The sequence below is a fragment of the Lissotriton helveticus genome, chromosome 3_2, assembly GCF_964261635.1.
Source record: "Lissotriton helveticus chromosome 3_2, aLisHel1.1, whole genome shotgun sequence".
Classification (NCBI taxonomy): domain Eukaryota; kingdom Metazoa; phylum Chordata; class Amphibia; order Caudata; family Salamandridae; genus Lissotriton; species Lissotriton helveticus.
In genome coordinates this window covers 27,392,687-27,414,074 of record NC_136062.1, presented here as the reverse complement: position 1 = coordinate 27,414,074, position 21,388 = coordinate 27,392,687, and the positions used below count along the sequence as shown (strand labels likewise).

Here is a 21,388-nt window from a genome sequence, read left to right as displayed (position 1 = left end):
ACTGAAAGGTATTATTAGAAATTGTGCAAAGAGCATGTCAGTCACTTTGTACTTTGTCACATGGTCGCATGTCTGGCACAGTGCAGGGCAGTTACTTGGCATCAACTGTATATTTTAGCCAAATATTAGTGACTCAATTCTTATAGAAATTATAGACCATTAAAGTATGGTTGGTCTGTGTTCAGGACACCTTTAAGAAGTGTGTTTTACATGTTTTTGCCACATTTTCAAAACTGAATCTACAGAGAAAAACTAATTTTTCCCTATAGAAAAAGCAGCCAAAAGTTGCAGAAATGTTCAACCTGTTAACAGAAGTGGTTTTGGACTTTTAATTTTTCAGAGTTTAGATCATTCTTATGTTATGCTTAGAGTTTAAAAGTACTAATTATCATCATCCCTTCATATAATGTTTTTCTTTGTTATTTACAATTTCATGCTAATATTTAGGTTGAGTAGTAAAGGTGGCCTTGTAGTAGAATCCTAGGCCTTTATTAACCTAATAAATATGCAGAATAATGAAAATACAAACAACAAAATGGAAGGTGCACTCAAATGAAGTCAAAAAAGAAGTGGTAATGTAGATTTTCTTCTTCTTTATTCAAAAATTATTCATAAAACATAGGCACAGCCAACGCGTTTCGTTCCTCTTGCCTCTTAGGAACTTCGTCAGGGCGAGTTATGATAAGTGAAAGTGGCTTGAATCAGAGAAACTTGTGTGATGTTGAAGCCGAATGACCGTTTAGGTTCATCAGCAATCAGCGCCCAGTCGGGGTTGGTATAAAATTAAATTGCCTCGTGCGATCCTAGACCGGGGTTCTATCAAGGTTTGCGCAGCGTTGAGAGCGTTAAGTCTCATGAAAAAGAACTCTGAGGTGAGGATGACCGTCGGGTGAATCTCACTTCGTCGGTCCAGTTGTTAATTGAAGGTATATAACGGGGAGCCCAAAACACCTGAAAGTAGTCGTTTGGTGCAAGGGCCACTGTGCTCACAGGAGGAAGCCTCCGAAGTAAGGAGGTCGAAAAGGTTGTTATTTTGCAACTTGATCCAATTATAAACCGAACGTGTGCGGTGAGAAACCCTTAGTGCCTGTGATATGGCACTCGGGTCCCGGATTTCCACATAGACGGCGTCCTGCGAAATATGCAGAAATGTCCTTAAATTAGCCCATTAGGGCTTTAATAAAACCCACCAGGCTGCTAAGTTTGTGCCAGTGCATACATTATCAAACAAATAATGGTTGAAGAAAAATGCCAAGACTCCACATTATGGAAAACACGCAGATTGAATTAACTGAAACTATCAATCCACAGTGCAGGGAATCCACCACTTATGCATGACCACCCTCTGTTATTTGCCTATTGCGAGACCCTATACTTTTTGCTTGTTTTAGAACACTGTGCCCTTTACCCCAGCTAATCAGAGGTAAAGTTCCTGTATTCCCTATTTAAACATGGTTGAATTCGCATATTCCTAATTTATATATATATATAATTTAAATATAAACCTTTAGTATATAGTACAAAATGCACCCAGGGCCTGTAAGGTAAATATCACTAGTACGACTGCTCAATAAGTATACGAAAGTGATGGATGGAATGCTTGAAATAATCTCAGCCACTGTTCCCATGCTCACTGTCACCAAGCTGTATCCGACTGATGAGCCCATTACTAGGGCCAAACCGAGCCTGGATTGCTTGTGTTCCAGTTCAGGGAGGACCTGGCTTGGCGATTTCGGCTTAACTGTTCCCAGTAGAGCGGGATCAAGACTGATTTGATTATAGCTAGGTCCAGACTGAGGTAGAATAATGAGCAAAAGAACAATGGGTTGGAGTAGTACCCTGAACTATTGCCAGAGGTTAGACTTATTGCAGCTTCCCATGAACGTTGGTGTGTATCATATACCACACTGGTACTAGCTTAGCACCTATTGTACCTTCTACTATAACAATGGTGTAAAACATGGGTGAGGCCTACCATTGTAGGCTAATTGTGGCAGTTTAGTCATTGCAATTCTACCTGTCAAAAGAAACACTTTTGACCAGGCAAAACCTCCCTTTAAAAAAATAAGTCAATCCTGTGTAGGCATTGTCTGCCACAAGGCATGGTGCATAGTATTTAAAAGTAGGACATATTAGCGTTACATTTCTACATGTCCTTACAGTGACTAGCACCCGAAAACAATTTTTCACTGCGGCAGGCTTAGCTGCACCATGTGGAAAACCAGAGTACAATTTAAAAATCTTGGGACTGGGACTAGCTAGAAAAATAATGAAACCACTATTTTTAATAGCTATTAAAAATTAAATTTAATGCTGAAATCAGATTTTGAATAAATATTAAGAAAAAGTCACTTTTAGCAGGTTACATTTTCCCTCATCAATCCCTGAGACACCCCCAGCCATCATTGTCCAAGTTTAGTGTTGCTGAATATTTTATTCATCTTTAAAATGCCCAAAGTGGATGGGGTTGATCCCTGTAACTTTTACCTCATTGGTTATGACGTGCACAGGCGTCATTCCCACCCACTTGCTCTTGCCAGGCATAAATACCGCACTTCTAGATGCTCACTTCAGAACACACCCAGCTCTGAGATATAGGAAGAAGCCCCGAAGAACTGGGCTCTCTGCCTCTCGTACTTCGGAAAAAGAAGAGTACTCCATGGGTCATAAGGCTCAGGTCCTGTTAAAGCTTCAAGGGGATAACAAGCTACAAGCGGCCTTTCTTGCAACTACCTAGCTGACCATTGGGTACTAGACCCTGCTCTTTGGCCTCTGCCTGACACATTGTGAGTCTCTATTTGACTTACCTGATGTCCTGAGGTTCTTGAAAACTGTACTCATGTGGTGTATTGGGACTTAATAAAGTCAGAAGGTAAAATCTTTGACCTGAATGAACTTGGTTAGTGTGTCCATGCTCTATTGTGATCAGCATCAAAATACGGATAGGTCCCTCTCTACTACGACCATTGATTATCATTTGAGCTTCATGCTTCTTTGCACTATTCATATTTAAAACATTCCTTGTCCACCGCCATAGTAGTACAATCATAAACCTATGGTGAAGAAGATGATCGTGGGAGGCCCAATATGATATAAAAGTGTAGTAGTTGTAACAGTGCTTAGAGGTGAGTTTATTGCACAAATGAGGGCACTATATTTTATGTTAAATTTGTTTACTGCCTGTCTCACTTTACTATGTGCGGAGGGTCAAAGGTGTACCACAAACGTCAGAAATGTATCAGATCAAAGTAACTATCTAATTTGTCCCAAAGAGGCAAAGGACTTTTTTCTTGAGCCAGAAACGACCTGTAGCATTGTAGAACCCATTCTGTGCCACTTTTATATGCAGTAAGACCCAGAAGTATCAGTCATAGAGGTAATGGCCCAGTGCTTGCATATCAAGGAAGAACTGCACTTAATAAAAGACAGTACAAAAACACAAAGGTCTCCTTCCTGTCATTTTGATGTTTCCTTTTGAGTTTAAGAGTAGACATTTCTGAGGTGAAACCTCAAGGTAGCAAAATCATTCCTCCTATATTAACTACTCAGTTAGATTCTTATCTACATGCACAGCTGCAAATCCGTTTCCTGGTTCCAAACTTTTAGGAACTCAATCTGACAACTCTTGCCTATAATAGCATCTTCCACTGTTATGTTTTATTTTAGCAGGCTTAGTTCGCATCAATCGGATTTTGAGGAACTTTAGAGAAGATTTTACCCTGATAGTGCCATTGGTGTGTTTACAAATTCAACACTGATAATTATTGTATGTTGGCTTGATCTGTTTTTATTGTGGTGGGATCAGTACGCTCTGTTTTAGAAGGTGGGAGGCATAGTGGCAGGACAGCATGTATTTAAAACTATTAATTGCCCAGTTTTATATTGAGGGTATTGCAAGACATTGGGCATATTCTGACACTTGATCTTCTGACAATAGGGCATCTTCTGCCTCTTAATTTACTGTTCCCGTCTCTATATAATCACAAAACACCTTGGTGATTTGCATTTTTGCAATATCTTATTTGAGTATGGGTTAGAGCTTACCTTTGCTTCAGTGGAATTCTTTTATTCTATCCTCTGAAAAAATTTGGAATTGAGATATCCGTTTTGGATGGTGCTCATCTATTGAGCCCTGGTGATAATGCACACATTTGTACTTTAGAATGTACCAACGCTCTGTGCTTTTCCGGTGGTAGTGATCTGTTAAAACAAAATAGACCAAAATAAGATTTTTACTGGCAAGTAACCTTAAATGTTTTTTCTGAATCATTCTTTGTATTTTTCTTCCTACAGCGTGTGCTAACAATTCAGAAGCGAAGGAGCTTTGTGGTGTTGGAACATGGCTGACCCCTTTTCTTCAAGCAGTCTACCTCTTTGTACAATACATTATCATGGTCAATCTTCTAATTGCCTTTTTCAAGTAAGGAGAATACTACTGTAATGAACTATGACTAATGTAAAAGTAAGACTGTTACTAATGCACATTCTGCTCTGTTCACCAGCCTAGACTAGTTGCATATAGATCACAAAGCCCATGATTTCTTCCAGCATCAACACTAAGCACACTTTTCTACATGTTTATGACCTTAGGTGGGAATTAAAATCCATTACTTTCATCTTGCTGATTTAAAGTGTTTTCCTTCTGAATCTTTATAAAGGTCATGCGACCAATACAACAGACCATTTTACATTATGAGTGTGTATATTATCTGAAAGAGACACGTTCGTGATAGATTCCTTACCTTAAAATTACCCCCGGGCGTGAGACTGCATCCGGAAAGTTTTCGTCAGCAGTACCCCTGTGCATCGATAGGAGTCGTCGTACTGCTCAGCGAGATGACGTCGCTGGAGCTACTTAGACGCGCCCACGCTCGCGGACGTCCAATCTTTATTTTTCTGCGCCAGCAAGCGCAGATCCGGAGAGAGCGGTATCCCCAGTACTTTTTTGACTGAGTTTTTTTGGGCCTCTTGTCTCTGTTTTTTAAGTATTTACACTCCAGGTGCATAGGGATGCCCGGTTTTAAGTCTTGCGCAGCTTGTCCCCACATGATGTCGGTGATGGACCCGCACCGTGAGTGTCTCTACTGCCTAGGGCGCGACCATGACTCTGAGTCGTGCCCCCACTACTGGGCAATGGCTCCGAAAACGTTGCGGGAGCGATCCCGAAAGTCACTAGTGGCCCGGGGACCTCAAGGGACCAGCTGCAGAGCCATCACCACCATTCGAAGTCTTCGCACTCAGAGTCACTTAAGGCGAAGCACAAGAAGTCAATTAAGTGCCGTTGCTCTTTGACTTCCACTAGTGTGACGTGGGTGCGGGTGGCGCCCCCTTGCGGCTCTGCCGCAGCCTCCGCAGTTGCCGATGGCCTACCCGCCCTTTCCGGCTCCATCGGCAACTCCGGCCCAGCTGCAGGAGTTCCTGTCAGCCATGGCACGTGTCTTCGGACCGTCAGGCCCCGCTGGTGCGCCTTCGGGCCCCACGGGCCCGACTAGGGGTCCTCGTTCTTCGACCTCACCGGCTCCGGCCCTGATGTCGTCGACTACTTTGGTCTCGACGCCGGGAGACCACCATGGATCCACGCATGGATCCCCGTCTGTCGGTTGGTCCGGTACGACCTCCACCGACATCGATGCCGACGGCAACACCACCGAAGTTGGCCGCGACCCCGTCCGAGGCCGTCCCTGGCTTTCTCCCCAATGTGGAGACAGTGCCGGAAGGGTGTCGACCGATGCCGATTTCGACACTGTTTGGGTTTTTCTTTCCCTTTCTTCACCCACTTCCTTATGTTCCACCTGTTCGGCAGGCTGTGGAGGACGGGGAGGACTGGGAGGGATCTGAGGACCCTCTTGCAGCACAATGTGAGTTAGATCCGGACTGAGATGAAGATCTGGGGGAGGCAGGTGACCTGGATTATACTCCTGAACCTGGCTCACTGTCTCCTTCTACCGTGGCTATGGAGAAGGGTGGTTCCTACTCTATGGTGTTGTGTAGGGTGGCCGAGGCTCTCCACCTTGAGCTTCCTACCGTGGCCGTCAAGTCTAACCTCCTGACAGAGGTGCTTCGGCCGGCGTCGCCTTCTACGGAGCCGCTGCTGCCCTTTAATGATGGACTCTTGAACGTACTTTTGGGCACCTGGCCCCGGCCCAACACAGGGGCTCCTGTGGATAAGAACGTGGCCCAACGCCATCACCCGGCCCTGGCGACCCCATTTTCCTCTCCAAACACCCTACCCCTGAGAGCTTGGTTGTCCAAGCCTCTGCATCCTAGAGCGCGTTCCCTTCCGCACCACCGAACAGGGAATCTAAGAAACTGGAGCAGTTTGGGAAGAAGATTTTTTCTTCCGCCAGTTCAGGACTGTGGTCTGTGAACACTGCATGTCTCTTGGGCCATTATTCTCATTCTGTGTGGGATACGGTTGTGCAAGTGCTGCCTCAGTGTCCAGTGGAGGCTCGGACAGTACTCTCCAAGCTATTGCTGAGGGGAGAGACGCAGCTAAGTTCACGATCCACTGTGGTCTTGACACTGCTGACTCGCTGGCCAGGGCGATTTCCACGACAGTGGCGCTATGCCGCCATGCCTGGCTGAGAACGATTGGCTTTTCTGGGGATGTCCAGAACACATTGATGGACATGACCTTTGAAAGCACTCCCCTGTTTGGCGAAAAGGCGGATAGCGCGTTGGAGCGTTTTAAGGACTTGTGGGCTACGGCCAAGTCCTTAGGCCCGTGGTTCCCAAACTGTGCACCGCGGCACCCCATTGCACCGTTATAAGTCGCCAGGGGAGCCGCGCTCACAATGTGGGGAAGTGAAGCTTCTTGCTGCAGAGGCGCAAAATACGTTCCACCTGAAATAACCAGAAACATGGTTTGACCCAAGAGCGTGCCAGCTTGGCTTATAATATGTATATTATAGGCGCTGTACTTGGCGGGGAGATGCAGCGCCGCTGACTCAGCTCTCGACGGTAGAGGTGCAGCTGCGGAGGGATGAGCCATGGCGACCGCGAAGAAGGGTGGGTTCAGAATAATAAAGGTGTCATTTCACGAGTGTGCACAAGGGCGCTTGTGTTCTTAGTGTGCAATGATGAACAGGCGTCACTTCTTTTCAGAAAGGACAATACGTAAAAAAATGCGAAATAATTGTTCATATGTAGAAACATCCAAATAACAGGGTATTTACACAACCCCTGCTAGGAAAGCGGGCGTACGCATTGATAACTACAGTGCAATTGTATGATGTTATTACTACAGTACGGTGAACGGCACGGTTCACTGCCTCGTAGATTACATATCGTAGTAGTGACTTTACATGGAGAGCATCCGTGACGTCTCTGCCAGAGTTGCTGTCTTTGAAACTGGGAAACCTGGTGGGAGTCTCAGCATCTGTTCAATATCCTGTGATTCTGGGCAAATCACTCCACCTCCTAATGCCTTTCAAAAAAGGAACGTGCCCTTGTGTAAAGTAACTGGTGCTTGTGTAAAGTGCACCAATACCGTCGTGTCGAGCACGCAATATATATTAAACTGCAAAAACAACCAGACAAAACTAACAGGCAGGGGTCCTCTTCAATTTGATTTTATTCTCAGCGGTACAATAAATTGCTGACAGTTATGATGAAAAAAACGACTGCTTTCTCCAAATGTCTCATTTAAAGCGAGCACACGAGACAAAATTGTCCTTCTGGTCTTTAATTGTTGTAACGAAATGCTTAATTTTTTCTGCCACAATTTTAGAAATGGGGCGTTTCAATATATTATAAGCCAAGTTCAAAGTGACCAATGAAATTGTGATAAGGCGCGTTTTTGAATTCTTCAAACAGCTCCTTGGAGCCCGCCTTTTTACAGAAAAAATAATGCTGGTGATACAAGTGTAAAACGGAGGTTGGGCAGAAGATCGGCTTGGCATTTGATCAGTAGTATTATTAATCAAAGGCCATTCCGATCTTCTGCCCAACCTCCGTTTTACAACCGTATCACCAGCATTATTTTTACTGTAAAAAGGTGGGCTCCACGGAGCTCGTTAAAGAAATCATAAAAGCGCCTTATCACGATTTCATTGGTCACTTTGAACTTGGCTTATATTTATATATTTATCTGCTGATGTGAATGGTCACCCTGAGGAATTACATAGAACAAATTTTGAATGCCTAATGTGGTTGGGTTGCATATTTAGACAAGATGGTTTTTATGCTGACTTGTGAGCCTGTTAAGTAGTCTCTCTGAAAGGACTGCTCACTTCACAGAAACTGGGGAAGTTAATCTGACCTGTATAACTCAAACAGTTTCCAGATCCTAAGCTAAGTAAATAAAAAAAAAGAGAAACTGAGTTTTGTTTCTGTGGACTTAATTACTCAAATAGAATGTTTTAAACAGTAGTAAAGTAGTCCGTTGGCTACCATAATTCTTGATGTACTGGCCTTCATAAACACTCCTAGCAAATTTCCAAAAAGGTTTCAAATAATTTGTGCAGGCTATTCTTACTTGTAGCTAGGGACAGTAACATCGACGAATATTAGCCCTGATTGGCGTATCCTGACTTCTTAGGCAGGGTTATATTCTGTGTCCTACAATCTGGCATCAAGAACTATGTTAAAGGAGTTCATTAAGATCGGTTTGAGGACACTAATGTATACAAAATCACAGATGGCATAAGGGTTTGGGACCAGGCACACAGTGTGCATCACTGGAGCATGTGTGTGCTATGTTGCATCTGCTGCCTTTTCATAGCCTTACATGTGCTCCACAGCATTTTGCAGTGGTGTGTGTGCTCCACAGCATTTGCTGAATTGGTGTGGGTGCTGTGTTACATTTGCTGCAATGGTGTTGTGTGCAGCGCTGTATTTTCAGCATTTGCACGTTTGTGTGAATAGTAGTGTATCTTGTGTTTGCTTCGATGACTTGAATGTGCTCTGCTGCATTTGCTACTTCGATGTGTGTGTGTACTCTTAGCATTTGCAGAAATTATTCGTGCTTTGCTGCATTTGCGGCTATAGCTTGTCTCTGGTCTGCTGCATTTGCAGCCTTGGTGTATCGTTTCTCACTTAACGAGTTTTTATTAAACAACTGTTATCTTTTTATTTTGTTACAAATATGATAATACCTTCATTGCATCCCAATTAATTTAAGGGATACAACAGGAAGTACTTCCGAGGTCGTGCTTACATCCACCCCACCCGCCCACCGGTAACAAATGGTGGGGAGCCACGGCCAACTGCCAATTGGGTCAAGGGAGCCACGGGTCATTAAAGTTTGGTAACTACTGCCTTAGGCCTTTAGGCCACATGCACTCCTTCCGCTTCAGCTTTTTGCTCCTTTCGTGGTCAAGGAAAGGGCGCCCAAGCACGTTCGTGTCAAAGCCACAGGCCTGCGCAGCAACAATCTCCGCGCAGACGCGGACGTGGGACCCGCAGAGGCGGGTCATAGGGCCAGCGTGCGGGTCAGTCCACCCCACCTGCTGCTACTGCCTCCAAACCTTCCTAGTCTGGTGTTTCAGGCCCACCAGGCGCCAGTCGGTGGTAGGATTTGTCCTCACCTCCACCACTGGCGCACCATCACATCGGACAGGTGGGTTCTGCAAATTGTCCGAAGGGGTCACTCCCTCCCTTTCGAGACAACTCCCCCAGCCATGCCACCACAGTATCACCGCATGTTGGGGGATCACTTGGCACTTCTCCAGCAGCTTGTTCCGATGCCAGAAGTAGATTGTGGTTGTTACTCCCACTACTTCTTGGTTGCAAAGAAGGACTAAGGCCTGCGTCTCATCTTAGACCTTTGGAACGTCAATGCTTCCTCCGGAAGGAGAAGTTCAAGATGCTCACACTTGCTCAGGTCTTGTCTGCCTTCGACCCGCAAGACTGGATGGTAGCGTTGGACCTGTAGGGCTCGTATTTTCATATCCCCCGTCCTGCCGGCCCACCAGCGTTACCTGCAATTCACTGTGGGGCAGCAGCATTTTCAGTTCACCATGTTTCTCTTTGGCCTTACCACCGCCCCTTGGGTGTTCAGGAAAGTTATGGCGGTGGTTGAAGATCATCTGCCCAGATCAGGGCCTTCAGTCTTCCCCTATCTTGACAACTGGTTGTTGAAGGCGGGCTCGCCCCAATCAGTCATCTCCCACCTCCAGACTATGGCCGACCTCCTGCATTTGCTGGGGTTCTCCATCAACGTGCCGAAGTCGCACCTGGTTCCCTCTCAGAAACTCCTTTTCATAGGAGCGGTTCTGGACACTGCGCAGTTTCGGGTTTATGCTCCCGAACAGCGAGTCTGGGACATTTGGGCTATGTTTCTGATCTTTCAGCCCTTGTCCTTCGTTTCGGTCAGGTTGACCTTGAGGCTGCTGGGCCTCATGGCCTCCTGCATCCTGCTAACCAACCATGCCTGATGGCCTATGCGGGCTCTGCAGTGCAGTGGGACCTGTAGTTCCAGTCGGCGCAGCATCAGGGGAACCTGTCCGACTACGTCCAGATCTCAGAGGGCACTACACAACAATTGCATTGGTGGCTCGCGAATCAGCATTGGGTCAGCGGAAGATCCCTCTCCCTTCCCAAACCGGAGCACACAGTGGTGACGGATGCGTCCCTCCTGGGGAGAGGCGGAGATCAGAGGTCTCTGGTCTCCGGCGGAGTCCCGCTTCATATCAACCTTCAGGAGCTTCGGACAATCCTTCTTCAACTGAAAGCATTCCTTCCCTCTGTCAAGGGGAGGGTGGAGCAGGTGTTCACAGACAACACCACCGCCATGTGGTATCTGAAAGAGACACGTTAGTATTAGATTCCTTACCTTAGAATATCCCCAGGCGTCAGATTGGATCCGGAAATTTTTGCGTAGCAGTACCCTTGCGCGTCGGTAGGCGTCGTCTGCGGCTCTGCGTCCGTTGTCGGCGTCGTGGGCGCCGTGATTACGTCGTCGGAGTACTTAGACGCCGCCTCCGCGTGCTGACGTCAGTTCTTCTTTTTTCCGCGCCAGCAAGCGCAGATCTGGAAAAAGCAGTAACCCTAGTGATTTTTGACTAACTTTTTTTGCTTGCTTTTGATCATTTCTCGAAGTCTTTCGACTCCGATCGGTGCCGTAGGGATGCCCGGCTTTAAGCACTGCGAGGATTGCAACCGCCTGACATCGGTCACGGATCCTCACCACCTGTGTTTAACTTGTCTAGGCGTCGATCACGATGACAAGGCCTGCTCCGACTGCCGGGCCCTCTCTTCGAAAGCCAGGCGGGAGCGGTCCCGCAGGCGACTCGAACTCCGGCAGTCGGTCCCGCGCCGCGAGAGGTCTCGGTCCCATGGGAGGTCGAGGGGCAGGTCGAGGGCTCGGAGCCACCACAGCTCCGAGAGTAGGCCGCACTCCTCCGGGTCGAAGTCGTCATCAGGTAAGAAGCACAAGAAGTCCAAGCGGCGTCATCGCTCTTCGGACCCACCCCGACGCTCGTGCGATGCGGCCGGGGGTTCGGGTGACACCACCCACGCGGCTCCGTCGGAGTCGCGGGCGCCGCGTACAGCTCCACACCCTCCGGTCCCTAAGCTAAACGCGACGCAGGAGGAGATCGAGCGCTTCCTCATGGCCATGAGGAATCTCTCTCCTCCGACGGACTCCGCGGCACCTTCGGGCCCAGCGGACCCGTCTGGGGCCCCTAGCGGGTCGGTTTCGACTCAGACGCCGTCGGGTGCTTCGGCCCGACGCCGCCGACGCCTTCGGGCCCGGCGCCGCAGGTTCCCACTCTCCCGATGCCGCCGGCGCCTTCGGGCCCGGCACCGCGGGGTCCAGTTGTCCCGGCGCCTTCGGGCCCGGCGCCGCAGGACTCCGCTGGACCTCCTTCGGGTTCTGGTTCGTCGCCGGTGGACCTTACGACCTCCCCGGCGTCGGACCCTCAGGTGTCGCCTCTGGCGCCGTCCTCGGACGGCGCCGTCCCCGGTTCCACCTTCCTTCCTGTTCAGGCGCCGGGACGGCCCCGATGGGCGCCGCTCCAGACGTCGTTTGGAGAGTTTCACTTCTATGAACAGGCCCCATTGGTTGAGAACCCTGAGTTTCAGGAGATGGGTGACGAAGAGGACTGGGAGGGGTCTGAGGACCCTCTGACCAGAGAGTGTCAGTCTCATGAGGACTGGGCAGGAGACCTTGGGGAGGCCAGTGGCCTGGACACCTCTCCAGACACTGGTTTTGTCTCCCCTCCTACCGTGGCTTCGGAGGAGGGGGCAACCTACAGTGTGGTGCTGATGAGGGCTGCCAAGGCCTTGGGCCTTGAGCTCCCCGTCGCGGCCGTGAGGACTAATCTCCTCACTGAGGTCCTTAAACCGCAGTCAAGCTCGGCCGAGCCTCTGCTGCCCTTTAATGAGGCCTTGACCGACGTTCTTCTTGGCACTTGGTCCAAGCCCACTACGGGTTCGCCCGTAGATAGGAACGTGGCCAGACGCCACCGCCCCGCCCCGGGCGACCCATGTTTCCTGTCCACCCACCCCACCCCCGAGAGCCTGGTCATCCAGGCCTCCAATTCCCAGACCGCGTTCCCGTCGGCCCCGCCGGGCAGGGAATCCAAGAGGTATGAGCAGTATGGTAAAAAGATCTTCTCATCCCTTAGTCTGGGTCTGCGGTCTTCCAACACCGCATGCCTCTTGGACCGTTACACCCACTCTCTGTGGGATACGGTCGCGGAAGTGCTGCCAGAGTGTCCATTGGAGGTACGGGCCAAACTCGGCCAAGCCCTTGTGGAGGGCCGGGATGCAGCCAAATATTCCATCCGGTGTGGGCTGGATACCACCGACTCGCTAGGTAGAGCAATGGCAACGACGGTGGCGGTCAGACGCCACGCCTGGCTGAGGTCCTCCAACTTTTCGGCAGATGTCCAGAATACATCGATGGACATGCCGTTCGATGGCCGTCGCCTCTTTGGTGACAAAGCAGACCATGCGCTTGAGCGCTTTAAGGACTCCAGGGCTACGGCCAAGTCCTTGGGCCTCTCGGCCCCGCGCCAGCAATCGGCTGCTTTTCAGTCCTTTCGTGGCCACGGAAGGGGTGTACCCACACGTGCTGCCAGCCACGCTCCGCAGGGCAATACCCAACGCGGTGGCGGCCGTGGGAACCGCCGTCCTGTCGGTAGGGGTCAACGGCGAGGTCAGTCCACACCTTCCCCCGCAGCATCTGCCTCAAAACCCTCCTAGTCCGAGCTTTCAGGCCCATGTGACGCCAGTGGGGGGCAGGGTTCGCCATCACCACCTCCACTGGCGCACCGTCACTTTGGACAGGTGGGTGCTGCAAATCGTCCGAAGGGGCTACTCCCTCCCCTTCGAGGCGACTCCTCCAGCCATGCCACTGCAGAACCACCGTGTATCGGGGGATCATTTGCGACTTCTGCAGGAGGAAGATACGGCCCTCTTGGCCAAGGGGGCCATCGAGCGCGTTCCTGGGCCAGAAGTAGGGTGTGGTTGCTACTCCCACTACTTTCTGGTACCCAAGATGGGCAAGGGGGGCCTACGCCCTATCTTGGATCTACGGAACGTCAACGGCTTCCTCCGGAAGGAGAAGTTCAAAATGCTGACACTGGCTCAGGTCTTGGCTGCCCTGGACCCAGGAGACTGGATGGTAGCGTTGGATTGGCAGGACGCTTATTTCCACATCCCCGTCCTGCCGGCCCACCGGCGCTACCTGCGGTTCATGGTTGGCCACGAGCACTTTGTTTACCGTGCTCCCCTTCGGCCTTACCAGCGCCCCACGGTTGTTCACAAAGGTGATGGCGGTGGTCGCAGCTCATCTGCGCAGGTTGGGGGTTTCAGTCTTCCCCATCCTCGACGACTGGTTGTTGAAGGCGGGCTCGCCCCAGACAGTCGTCAGCCACCTCCAGACAACGGCAGACCTCCTGCACCGACTGGGGTTTTCCATCAATGTGCCCAAGTCACACCTGTGCCCCTCTCAGAAGCTCCTTTTCTTCGGAGCGGTTCTCGACTCGGCGCGGTTTCGGGTTTATCCACCCGAACAGCGGGTCCGGGATATTCAGGCTCTGATTCCCATCTTTCAGCCGTTATCCCGGATCTCGGTCAGGTTGACGTTGCGGCTTCTGGGGCTAATGGCCTCCTGCATCCTTCTGGTGCATCACGCCAGGTGGCGGATGCGGGCTCTGCAGTGGGACCTGAAGTTTCAGTGGGCCCAGCATCAGGGCAACCTATCCGACCACGTCCTGATCTCGGAGGGCACTGCGAGACAGCTGCAGTGGTGGCTCACGGACCGCGATTGGGTCAGCGGCAGATCACTCTCCCTTCCCCAACTGGAGCACGTAGTTGTGACGGACGCATCCCTCCAGGACTGGGGAGGCCACATGGGAGAGGCGGAGATCAGAGGCCTCTGGTCTCCGGCGGAGACCCGACTCCACATCAACCTGTTGGAGTTACGGGCGATTCGTCTAGCACTGAAGGCATTCCTCCCCTCTGTCCGGGGGAGTGTAGTGCAGGTGTTCACGGACAACACCACCGCCATGTGGTACTGCAACAAACAGGGCGGGGTGGGGTCGTGGACCCTTTGCCAGGAGGCTCTGCACCTCTGGCAATGGCTGGAACGCCAGGGTGTGACCCTGGTGGCTCAACACCTGGCAGGTTCTCTGAACGCCAGGGCGGACGAGCTCAGCCGTTGGTGCATGATGGATCACGAATGGCGTCTGAACTCGGACGTGGCGCAAGGCCTCTTTCAGCAATGGGGAGAGCCTTGGTTAGATCTATTCGCCACCGAAGAGAACGCGCAATGTCGTCAGTTCTGCACGTTGGAATTTCCAAGGCGGCACTCGCTCGGGGACGCTTTTCGTCGCGAGTGGAGTTGCGGTCTACTGTACGCCTTTCCGCCTATACCACTTCTGCCCAGAGTGCTGAAGAAGATCAAGCGCGACCGGGCCCAAGTCATCCTTGTGGCTCCGGACTGGGCTCGAAGGTACTGGTATCCAGAGCTACTCAGTATGTCAGTCGATCCCCCGGTTCGTCTGCCTCTTCAGGAGGACCTTCTGTCGCAGCAGCAGGGGACGGTCCTCCACCCGAACCTGTCCAGTCTCCACCCCCATGCTTGGAGATTGAGCGGCAACAGTTGAGGCCATTTGATTTGCCTCCTGAAGTCTGTAACGTCATTCTGGCAGCCAGGCGTCCCTCCACAAAGTCGGTATACGCCTGCAGGTGGAACAGATTTGTGGCATGGTGCACAGCAAAGGCTGTGGATCCTCTTGCTGCCCCTCTTTCTGAGGTTCTTCTCTTCCTTCTTTCTCTTGCCCAGCAGGGCTCTGCTCTGGGCACTATCAAGGGCTACCTTTCTGCCCTTTCAGCCTTTCTAAGGCTGCCTGATCAACCTTCTTTGTTCAAGTCCCCTATTGTAAATAGATTTCTAAAGGGCATCACTCACACATTCCCTCCTGTTCCGTTTGTGATGCCTCAGTGGGACTTGAACCTGGTTCTTACGTTTCTGATGTGCGCTCCCTTTGAGCCACTTCACAACGGTCCTCTTCGCCTTCTTACTTTGAAGACTGCTTTCCTGGTTGCTATCACCTCTGCCAGGAGAGTGAGTGAGCTCCAGGCCCTTTCTTGTACTCCACCTTTCCTTTCTGTCCATCCGGACAAAGTGGTGCTGCGTAGCAAACCATCTTTCCTGCCCAAGGTTGTCACGGCCTTCCACATCGGGCAGTCTATCATCTTGCCTCTTGCCAACCTTCTTCCCGCCACCGCATCCCTCTAAAGAGGAAGAGCGGCTCCACCGTCTGGACCCCAAACGTGCGCTCTCATTCTATTTGGATCGCACACGCCAGTTCCGGGTGGATGACCAACTCTTTGTTGGTTACGTGGGCGCTAAGAAGGGGAAAGCGGTGCACAAGAGGACCATCTCCCGGTGGATAATCTTGTGTATCCAGGCATGCTACTCCTTGGCTAAAAAGGAGCCCCCTGTTGGATTGCGGGCTCACTCTACCCGAGCCACGGCGACTACAACTGCCCTGGGCCGGGGAGTGCCCTTACAAGACATCTGTCAGGCAGCTACGGGGGCATCGCTGCACGCGTTTGCAAGACACTACTGCCTGGACAGCCAAGTCCGGAGGGATGGCTTCTTTGGCCGTTCTGTCCTCCAGAACTTTCTGGTGTGATTATTGGTTCGCAGACCCACCACCGGGGTTGGTATTGCTGGGGTTCTATTCTAAGGTAAGGAATCTAATACTAACGTGTCTCTTTCAGATGCACAAGTTACTACTTGTGTAACGATATATCTGTAAGAGACATTAGTTAGTATTAGATTCCTTACCGACCCACCCATCCTCCCCGTTCTGCGAACCCATATCTAGGGTTAGGGTTACCCCCCTTCAGGGCCCTAGTTTCAATGGCACCAGTGTTGGTTTTTAACATGGCTCTGCGTTTCTGGCGCGGAAAAGCTGTGTCTAAGAACTGACGTCAGCACGCGGAGGCGGCGTCTAAGTACTCCGACGACGTCATCACGGCGCCGACGACGGACGCGGAGCTGCAGACGATGCCTACCGACGCGCAAGGGTACTACTATGCAAAAATTTCCGGATCCAGTCTGATGCCTGGGGATATTCTAAGGTAAGGAATCTAATACTAACTAATGTCTCTTACAGATATATCGTTACACAAGTAGTAACTTGTGCATTGCAACAAACAAGGCAGGGTTGAGTCGTGGACCTTGTGTCAAGACACTCTGCGCCTCTGGACATGGCTGGAACGTCAAGGCATTTCCTTGACAGTTCAACACCTGGAAGGTTCTTTGACGAACTCAGCCGCCAGTGCCTGATGGTTCATGAATGGCATCTTCACTCAGAGGTGGCGCAAGGTCTCTTTCGACAGTGGGGAGAGTCTTGGTTAGATCTATTTGCCACAGAAGGCAACGCGCAGTGTCAGCTATTCTGTACATTGGAATTTCGAAGACGGCACTTGCTCGGCGACGCTTTTTGTCGCGAGTGGAGCTGCGGTCTTTTGTATGCCTTTCCGCCTATACCACTTCTAACCAGAGTGCTGAAGAAGATCAGGTGCGACCGGGCCCAAGTCATTCTTGTGGCCATGGACTGAACTCAGAGTTTGGTATCCCGAGCTACTCAGTATGAGCATGGATTCCCTGATCCGACTGCCTCTTCGGGAGAATTGTCTGCAGGTGGAACACATTTGTGGCACGGTGCACAGCAAAGGCTGTGGATGCCCTTTCTGTCCCTCTTTCAGAAGTTCTTTTGTTCCTTCTTTCTCTGGCCCTGCAGGGCTCTGCTCTGAGCACTATTAACGGCTACTTTTCTGCAATTTCTGCTTTTCTCAGGCTCCCTGTTCAGCCCTCTTTTCAAGTCCCCTGTCGTTAATAGATTTCTCAAAGGCATTACTCACCTTTTCCCTCCTATTCCGTTTGCCTTGCCGCAGTGGGACTTGAATCTGCTTCTTACTTTTCTGATGTGCGCTCCTTTTGAGCTGCTTCATAACTGTCCTCTTCGTTTATTAACTTTGAAGACTGCTTTCCTGGTTGCCATCACTTCCGCTTGGCTCGTGAGTGAGCTCCAGGCTCTTTCCTGTAAGCCTCCTTTCTGTCAGTTCATCTGGACAAGGTTGGGACAAGGTTGTCCTTCGCAATTGTCCTTCCTTCTTGCCAAAGATTGTCACTGCCTTCCACATTGGGCAAGCTATCACCTTGCCCACTTTCTTTCTGCCTCCACACCCTTCCAGAGAGGAAGGGAGGCTCCACCGTCTGAACCCAAAACGTGTACTTTCATTTTATTTGAATCGCACACAACAGTGCTTGGTGGATGACCAGCTCTTTGTTGGCTACGTAGGTGCCAAGAAAGGCTGGGCTGCACACAAGAGGACTAGATCCCGCTGGTCGTCTAGTGTTTTAAAGCCTTTTATTCTCTGGCTAAAAAGGAACTTCCGGTGGAGTTGTGCACCTATTCTACCAGGGCAAAAGCAGCTACTACTGCATTGGGACGTGGTGTCCCCCTGCAAGACATCTGTCAGGCAGCCACGTGGGCCTCGTTGCTCACTTGTACTAAGCATTATTGCCTTGACAGTCCAGTCCAGAGAGAAAGTTTATTTGGCCGTACTCTTCTCCGTGACTTTCTGGTGTGATCTTGGTTCACAGACCCACCACTAGGGTTGGTATTGCTGGGGTATCCATTCCACGGTAAGGAATCTATCACTAACGTGTCTCTTTCAGATGCACAAGTTACTTACTTGTGTAACTATATACCTTTAAGAGACATTAGTTAGTGATAAATTCCTTACCGCGCCACCCATCCTCCCCGTTCTGCGAAATGATTTCTAGGGTTACGGTCATATCTATTAGGGCCCTAGTTTCAATGCACCAGTGGTTAGTATCTTGTATGGCTCTGAGTTCCTGGAGCTGAAAGTTGTGTAGAAAACTAACGTCCGTGCGCGTGGGCACGTCTAAGTAGCTCCAGCGACGTCATCTTGGTGACTACGATGCCAACGACGTACGCGGAGCCGTACGACGACACCTACCGACGTGCAGGGGTACTGCTGACGAAAACTTTCTGGATCCAGTCTGACACCTGGGGGTAATTCTAAGGTAAGGGATCTATCACTAACTAATGTCTCTTACAGCTATATTGTTACACAAGTAAGTAACTTTTGCTTTTCACTTTTTATGCTTTTTCCAGATGTGACTTTGTAGTAGCTAGGAAAAATAAGAATTAGCTGAATCATATGTGGATAAACTGGTGCAGCAATACATATGTCACTTTTCTGTCTTCTTTAGGTTGAAACGTTTTTATTGAAAACCTTACATTTGGCCTAGCACTACCTAGCCCTAAATGGAAATGCAACATTTCCAAAACACAATAAACAGAAAATGCTCTTGACAAATATTGCGCATCGCTAAGATGAAGTGATTAACATCCTTAATGCCACCAGGATCTGTCTGGAATGAGGGTGTGAGCCATAGTGGATGGGGAGATACGAGATAGGGAGAAGTTTCCTTAATATCAATGCATAATTGTGCAGAACTAGCAATTTAAAACCCTGAAAGGCTTAATAATGAAACAAAAAAGTGTTTTCCATAATTCCCTCAATTACCCTTCAAGTGGAACATCATCTAAAAAACCTACTGCAAACCAAAGTATAATACCAAAGTATAATTAACAAGTGCTGTGATCATAAGGTGGGAGTGCATCATCATATTCAGCTGTCTGACATTTCTGAAGCTCTAGACAGTCCTAGGCAGTTCAAGGCTGGATAAAATAAGCATCTTACTCAATGCTTGATTCTAATTTTTTCTGCATTCCAGAAAGAATTATTGTACATACAGGACTCCTTGTGCTCCATCAAGACATTTCTGCAAAGTCATGTAAATGTCTACTTCAGATGGGAAAGGAGGATCTCAGGATCTTTATTTGGGATCCTTGCACCATATTTATTGATGTCTTGATCATGGCTATACATGAGGTGATGATGCAGTGTTCAGATTTTGTTTGAAGTGGAAGTACTGCCCCAAATGTATGCACTTCCGTTTGCAGTACCACCTTTTCTGTCATCCATTATATCTTCCATAGATATGTTTTTGTTTTAGTTTGTTGTGTTGATTTCTGGATGTCAAAGTTAGAAGTCAATTATTTACCCTCTTTCAGCTTATGCTGGTTCTCAAAAAATGTTGGCTAACTTTCTTTGGGCTCCCTCAGAGTGAACGATGCTGTTGAGAAGCTATTAGCTTACACCCTGCTCTACCTAGTGTTGCACAGTATAAACTCCCTTAAATGCATACAACTCTATGATGGGTACCTGCAGTAAGGTGTATTGTTAGCGCCTAGGCTGAGCAAACCAGATTACTGAGTTTGCTAATTTCTTTCCTTCCTCCTGGTTTCGGACTCCTTGTCTTTATTGAATAAAAATCAGACAAACATGCTCGAATCCAATTGTCTACCCTAGGCTAAGGAATGTCATTGTTCCTCACTGACCCTTCACTAATGCTGCCTCAAGCCAAGAAGTAGAAAATAGTGAACCCTTATTTTTGCCTTTCAGGACAAGTGGTTTACTAGTGAAACCATGGTGTGGTACCACACAATAGTATATTTGCTGGTTTTTATTAGAGGCTCTCCAGGCTATGTCCATTATTACTCCCAGTCCTTCCTCTAAAAGAGGACTCCATATACACTGAGGTGCTAGCTTGTAGTCCATCCTTAAAGGTCCTTGTGCCATAACAAGCACCAAGTTGACAAATGTGTTCCTCTACTGATGCTGTAGATCCTACAGCTAGTCCATCATGAACATCTTCCCTGGACACCATTGCCGTGATGTGCACATTCTAAATATGACAATACCATGCACTACACATTCTGTAACATACATGATGTTTTTATTGTGCATAAATGGAAATGTACCTTATTCTGGTTTGACATCTACTTACTCTTGTTTAAAACTTAATAAATCAGGTTCAAACAAATAAAAATCAAGCACAAAGTTGTAAATAGGTTTAAGAAATATGAAAAATGTATTAGTCTAATCTGAAGTATTTGGACAAACAAGAGCTCTGGTTTGTTTTCGAGAACCCTCCATCTCAGCCAGTTGCAGTGATAGCTGCCTCTGTAAATGCCATAGTGTTATCATTCCACTTTGACGGGAAGGTATCAAATAATTGTACTAAGTAAATAATATATACTAGCTCTGTTTTTGGTCTGTGATTCAAGCAAATTACAGAACGGTCATGTTGAGTATTTGGCCTTCTCAAAGGCACAAAGTTGATTTCTATGTGTGTCTGGTGCCTCCGCAGGTTCAGAAGTAGTGCCCATTCAGATGGATACTTCTGACTTTAGATTCCTCACCTCTTGATTATCCCCAGGTACTAGACTGGATCTGGATTTTTTTTCAAACACTTGTTCCAGCGCTCTGGTTGGTGGCTTTATCAAACCCTGCAATGGCCTTGCACTTCGAATGGAAGTGACAGCTCAGAGTCACAAATAAGTGCCATTCCTGTGAACTGACAGCAGTCTATTTGTTTACACACCCTTTGCTTCCAACTTAGTTAATTTAAGTGACCCTACAGTGTATCTCAATTAGACACTGTGCCATCAAATTGTCTCTCCCGAAGACCACAGGACCATTAAGGATTCTTCCTAGTAGTCAGTTATTTCATGCAGTCACATCATGCCACGACTGCAGGTAGCTGTTGTTTTTTACAGATCCACACAACGTTTGCCTGTGGTGTCTACTTTCCTGGTTAAAGTTCTGATGTCAATTTCTGATCCAGAGCCAATGTCGACTGGTGCTAGAACCGTGTCTTGATATGAACTGATCAGAGGGCAACTACCAGTTGTGGATTATCCCCCAGCCTCTCACTTGAAGAAAGTACTACCAGAAAAACCAAGTCATTCAGATGCCATTTATGGGCTCCAGAATGGTCCGCATGATGATGATGATGATTATGATGATGACGACGACGACA

At 48.9% G+C, this 21,388-nt stretch overlaps 1 protein-coding gene and 1 long non-coding RNA gene across 2 annotated transcripts in view; one reads left to right on the top strand and one right to left on the bottom strand.

Moving 5' to 3' along the window:
• Positions 1-21,388, top strand: part of LOC144826435 (transient receptor potential cation channel subfamily M member 7-like) — a 2,236,140-nt gene that overhangs the window by 1,194,063 nt on the left and 1,020,689 nt on the right. The window contains exon 23 of the mRNA XM_078684762.1: positions 4,294-4,420. Within this exon, the coding sequence (XP_078540888.1) occupies positions 4,294-4,420 (127 nt within the window). The remainder of the gene's footprint in view (positions 1-4,293; positions 4,421-21,388) is intronic.
• Positions 1-21,388, bottom strand: part of LOC144826437 (uncharacterized) — an 871,719-nt gene that overhangs the window by 679,830 nt on the left and 170,501 nt on the right. The window contains exon 2 of the long non-coding RNA XR_013609822.1: positions 4,045-4,200. This is a non-coding gene — a long non-coding RNA (uncharacterized LOC144826437). The remainder of the gene's footprint in view (positions 1-4,044; positions 4,201-21,388) is intronic.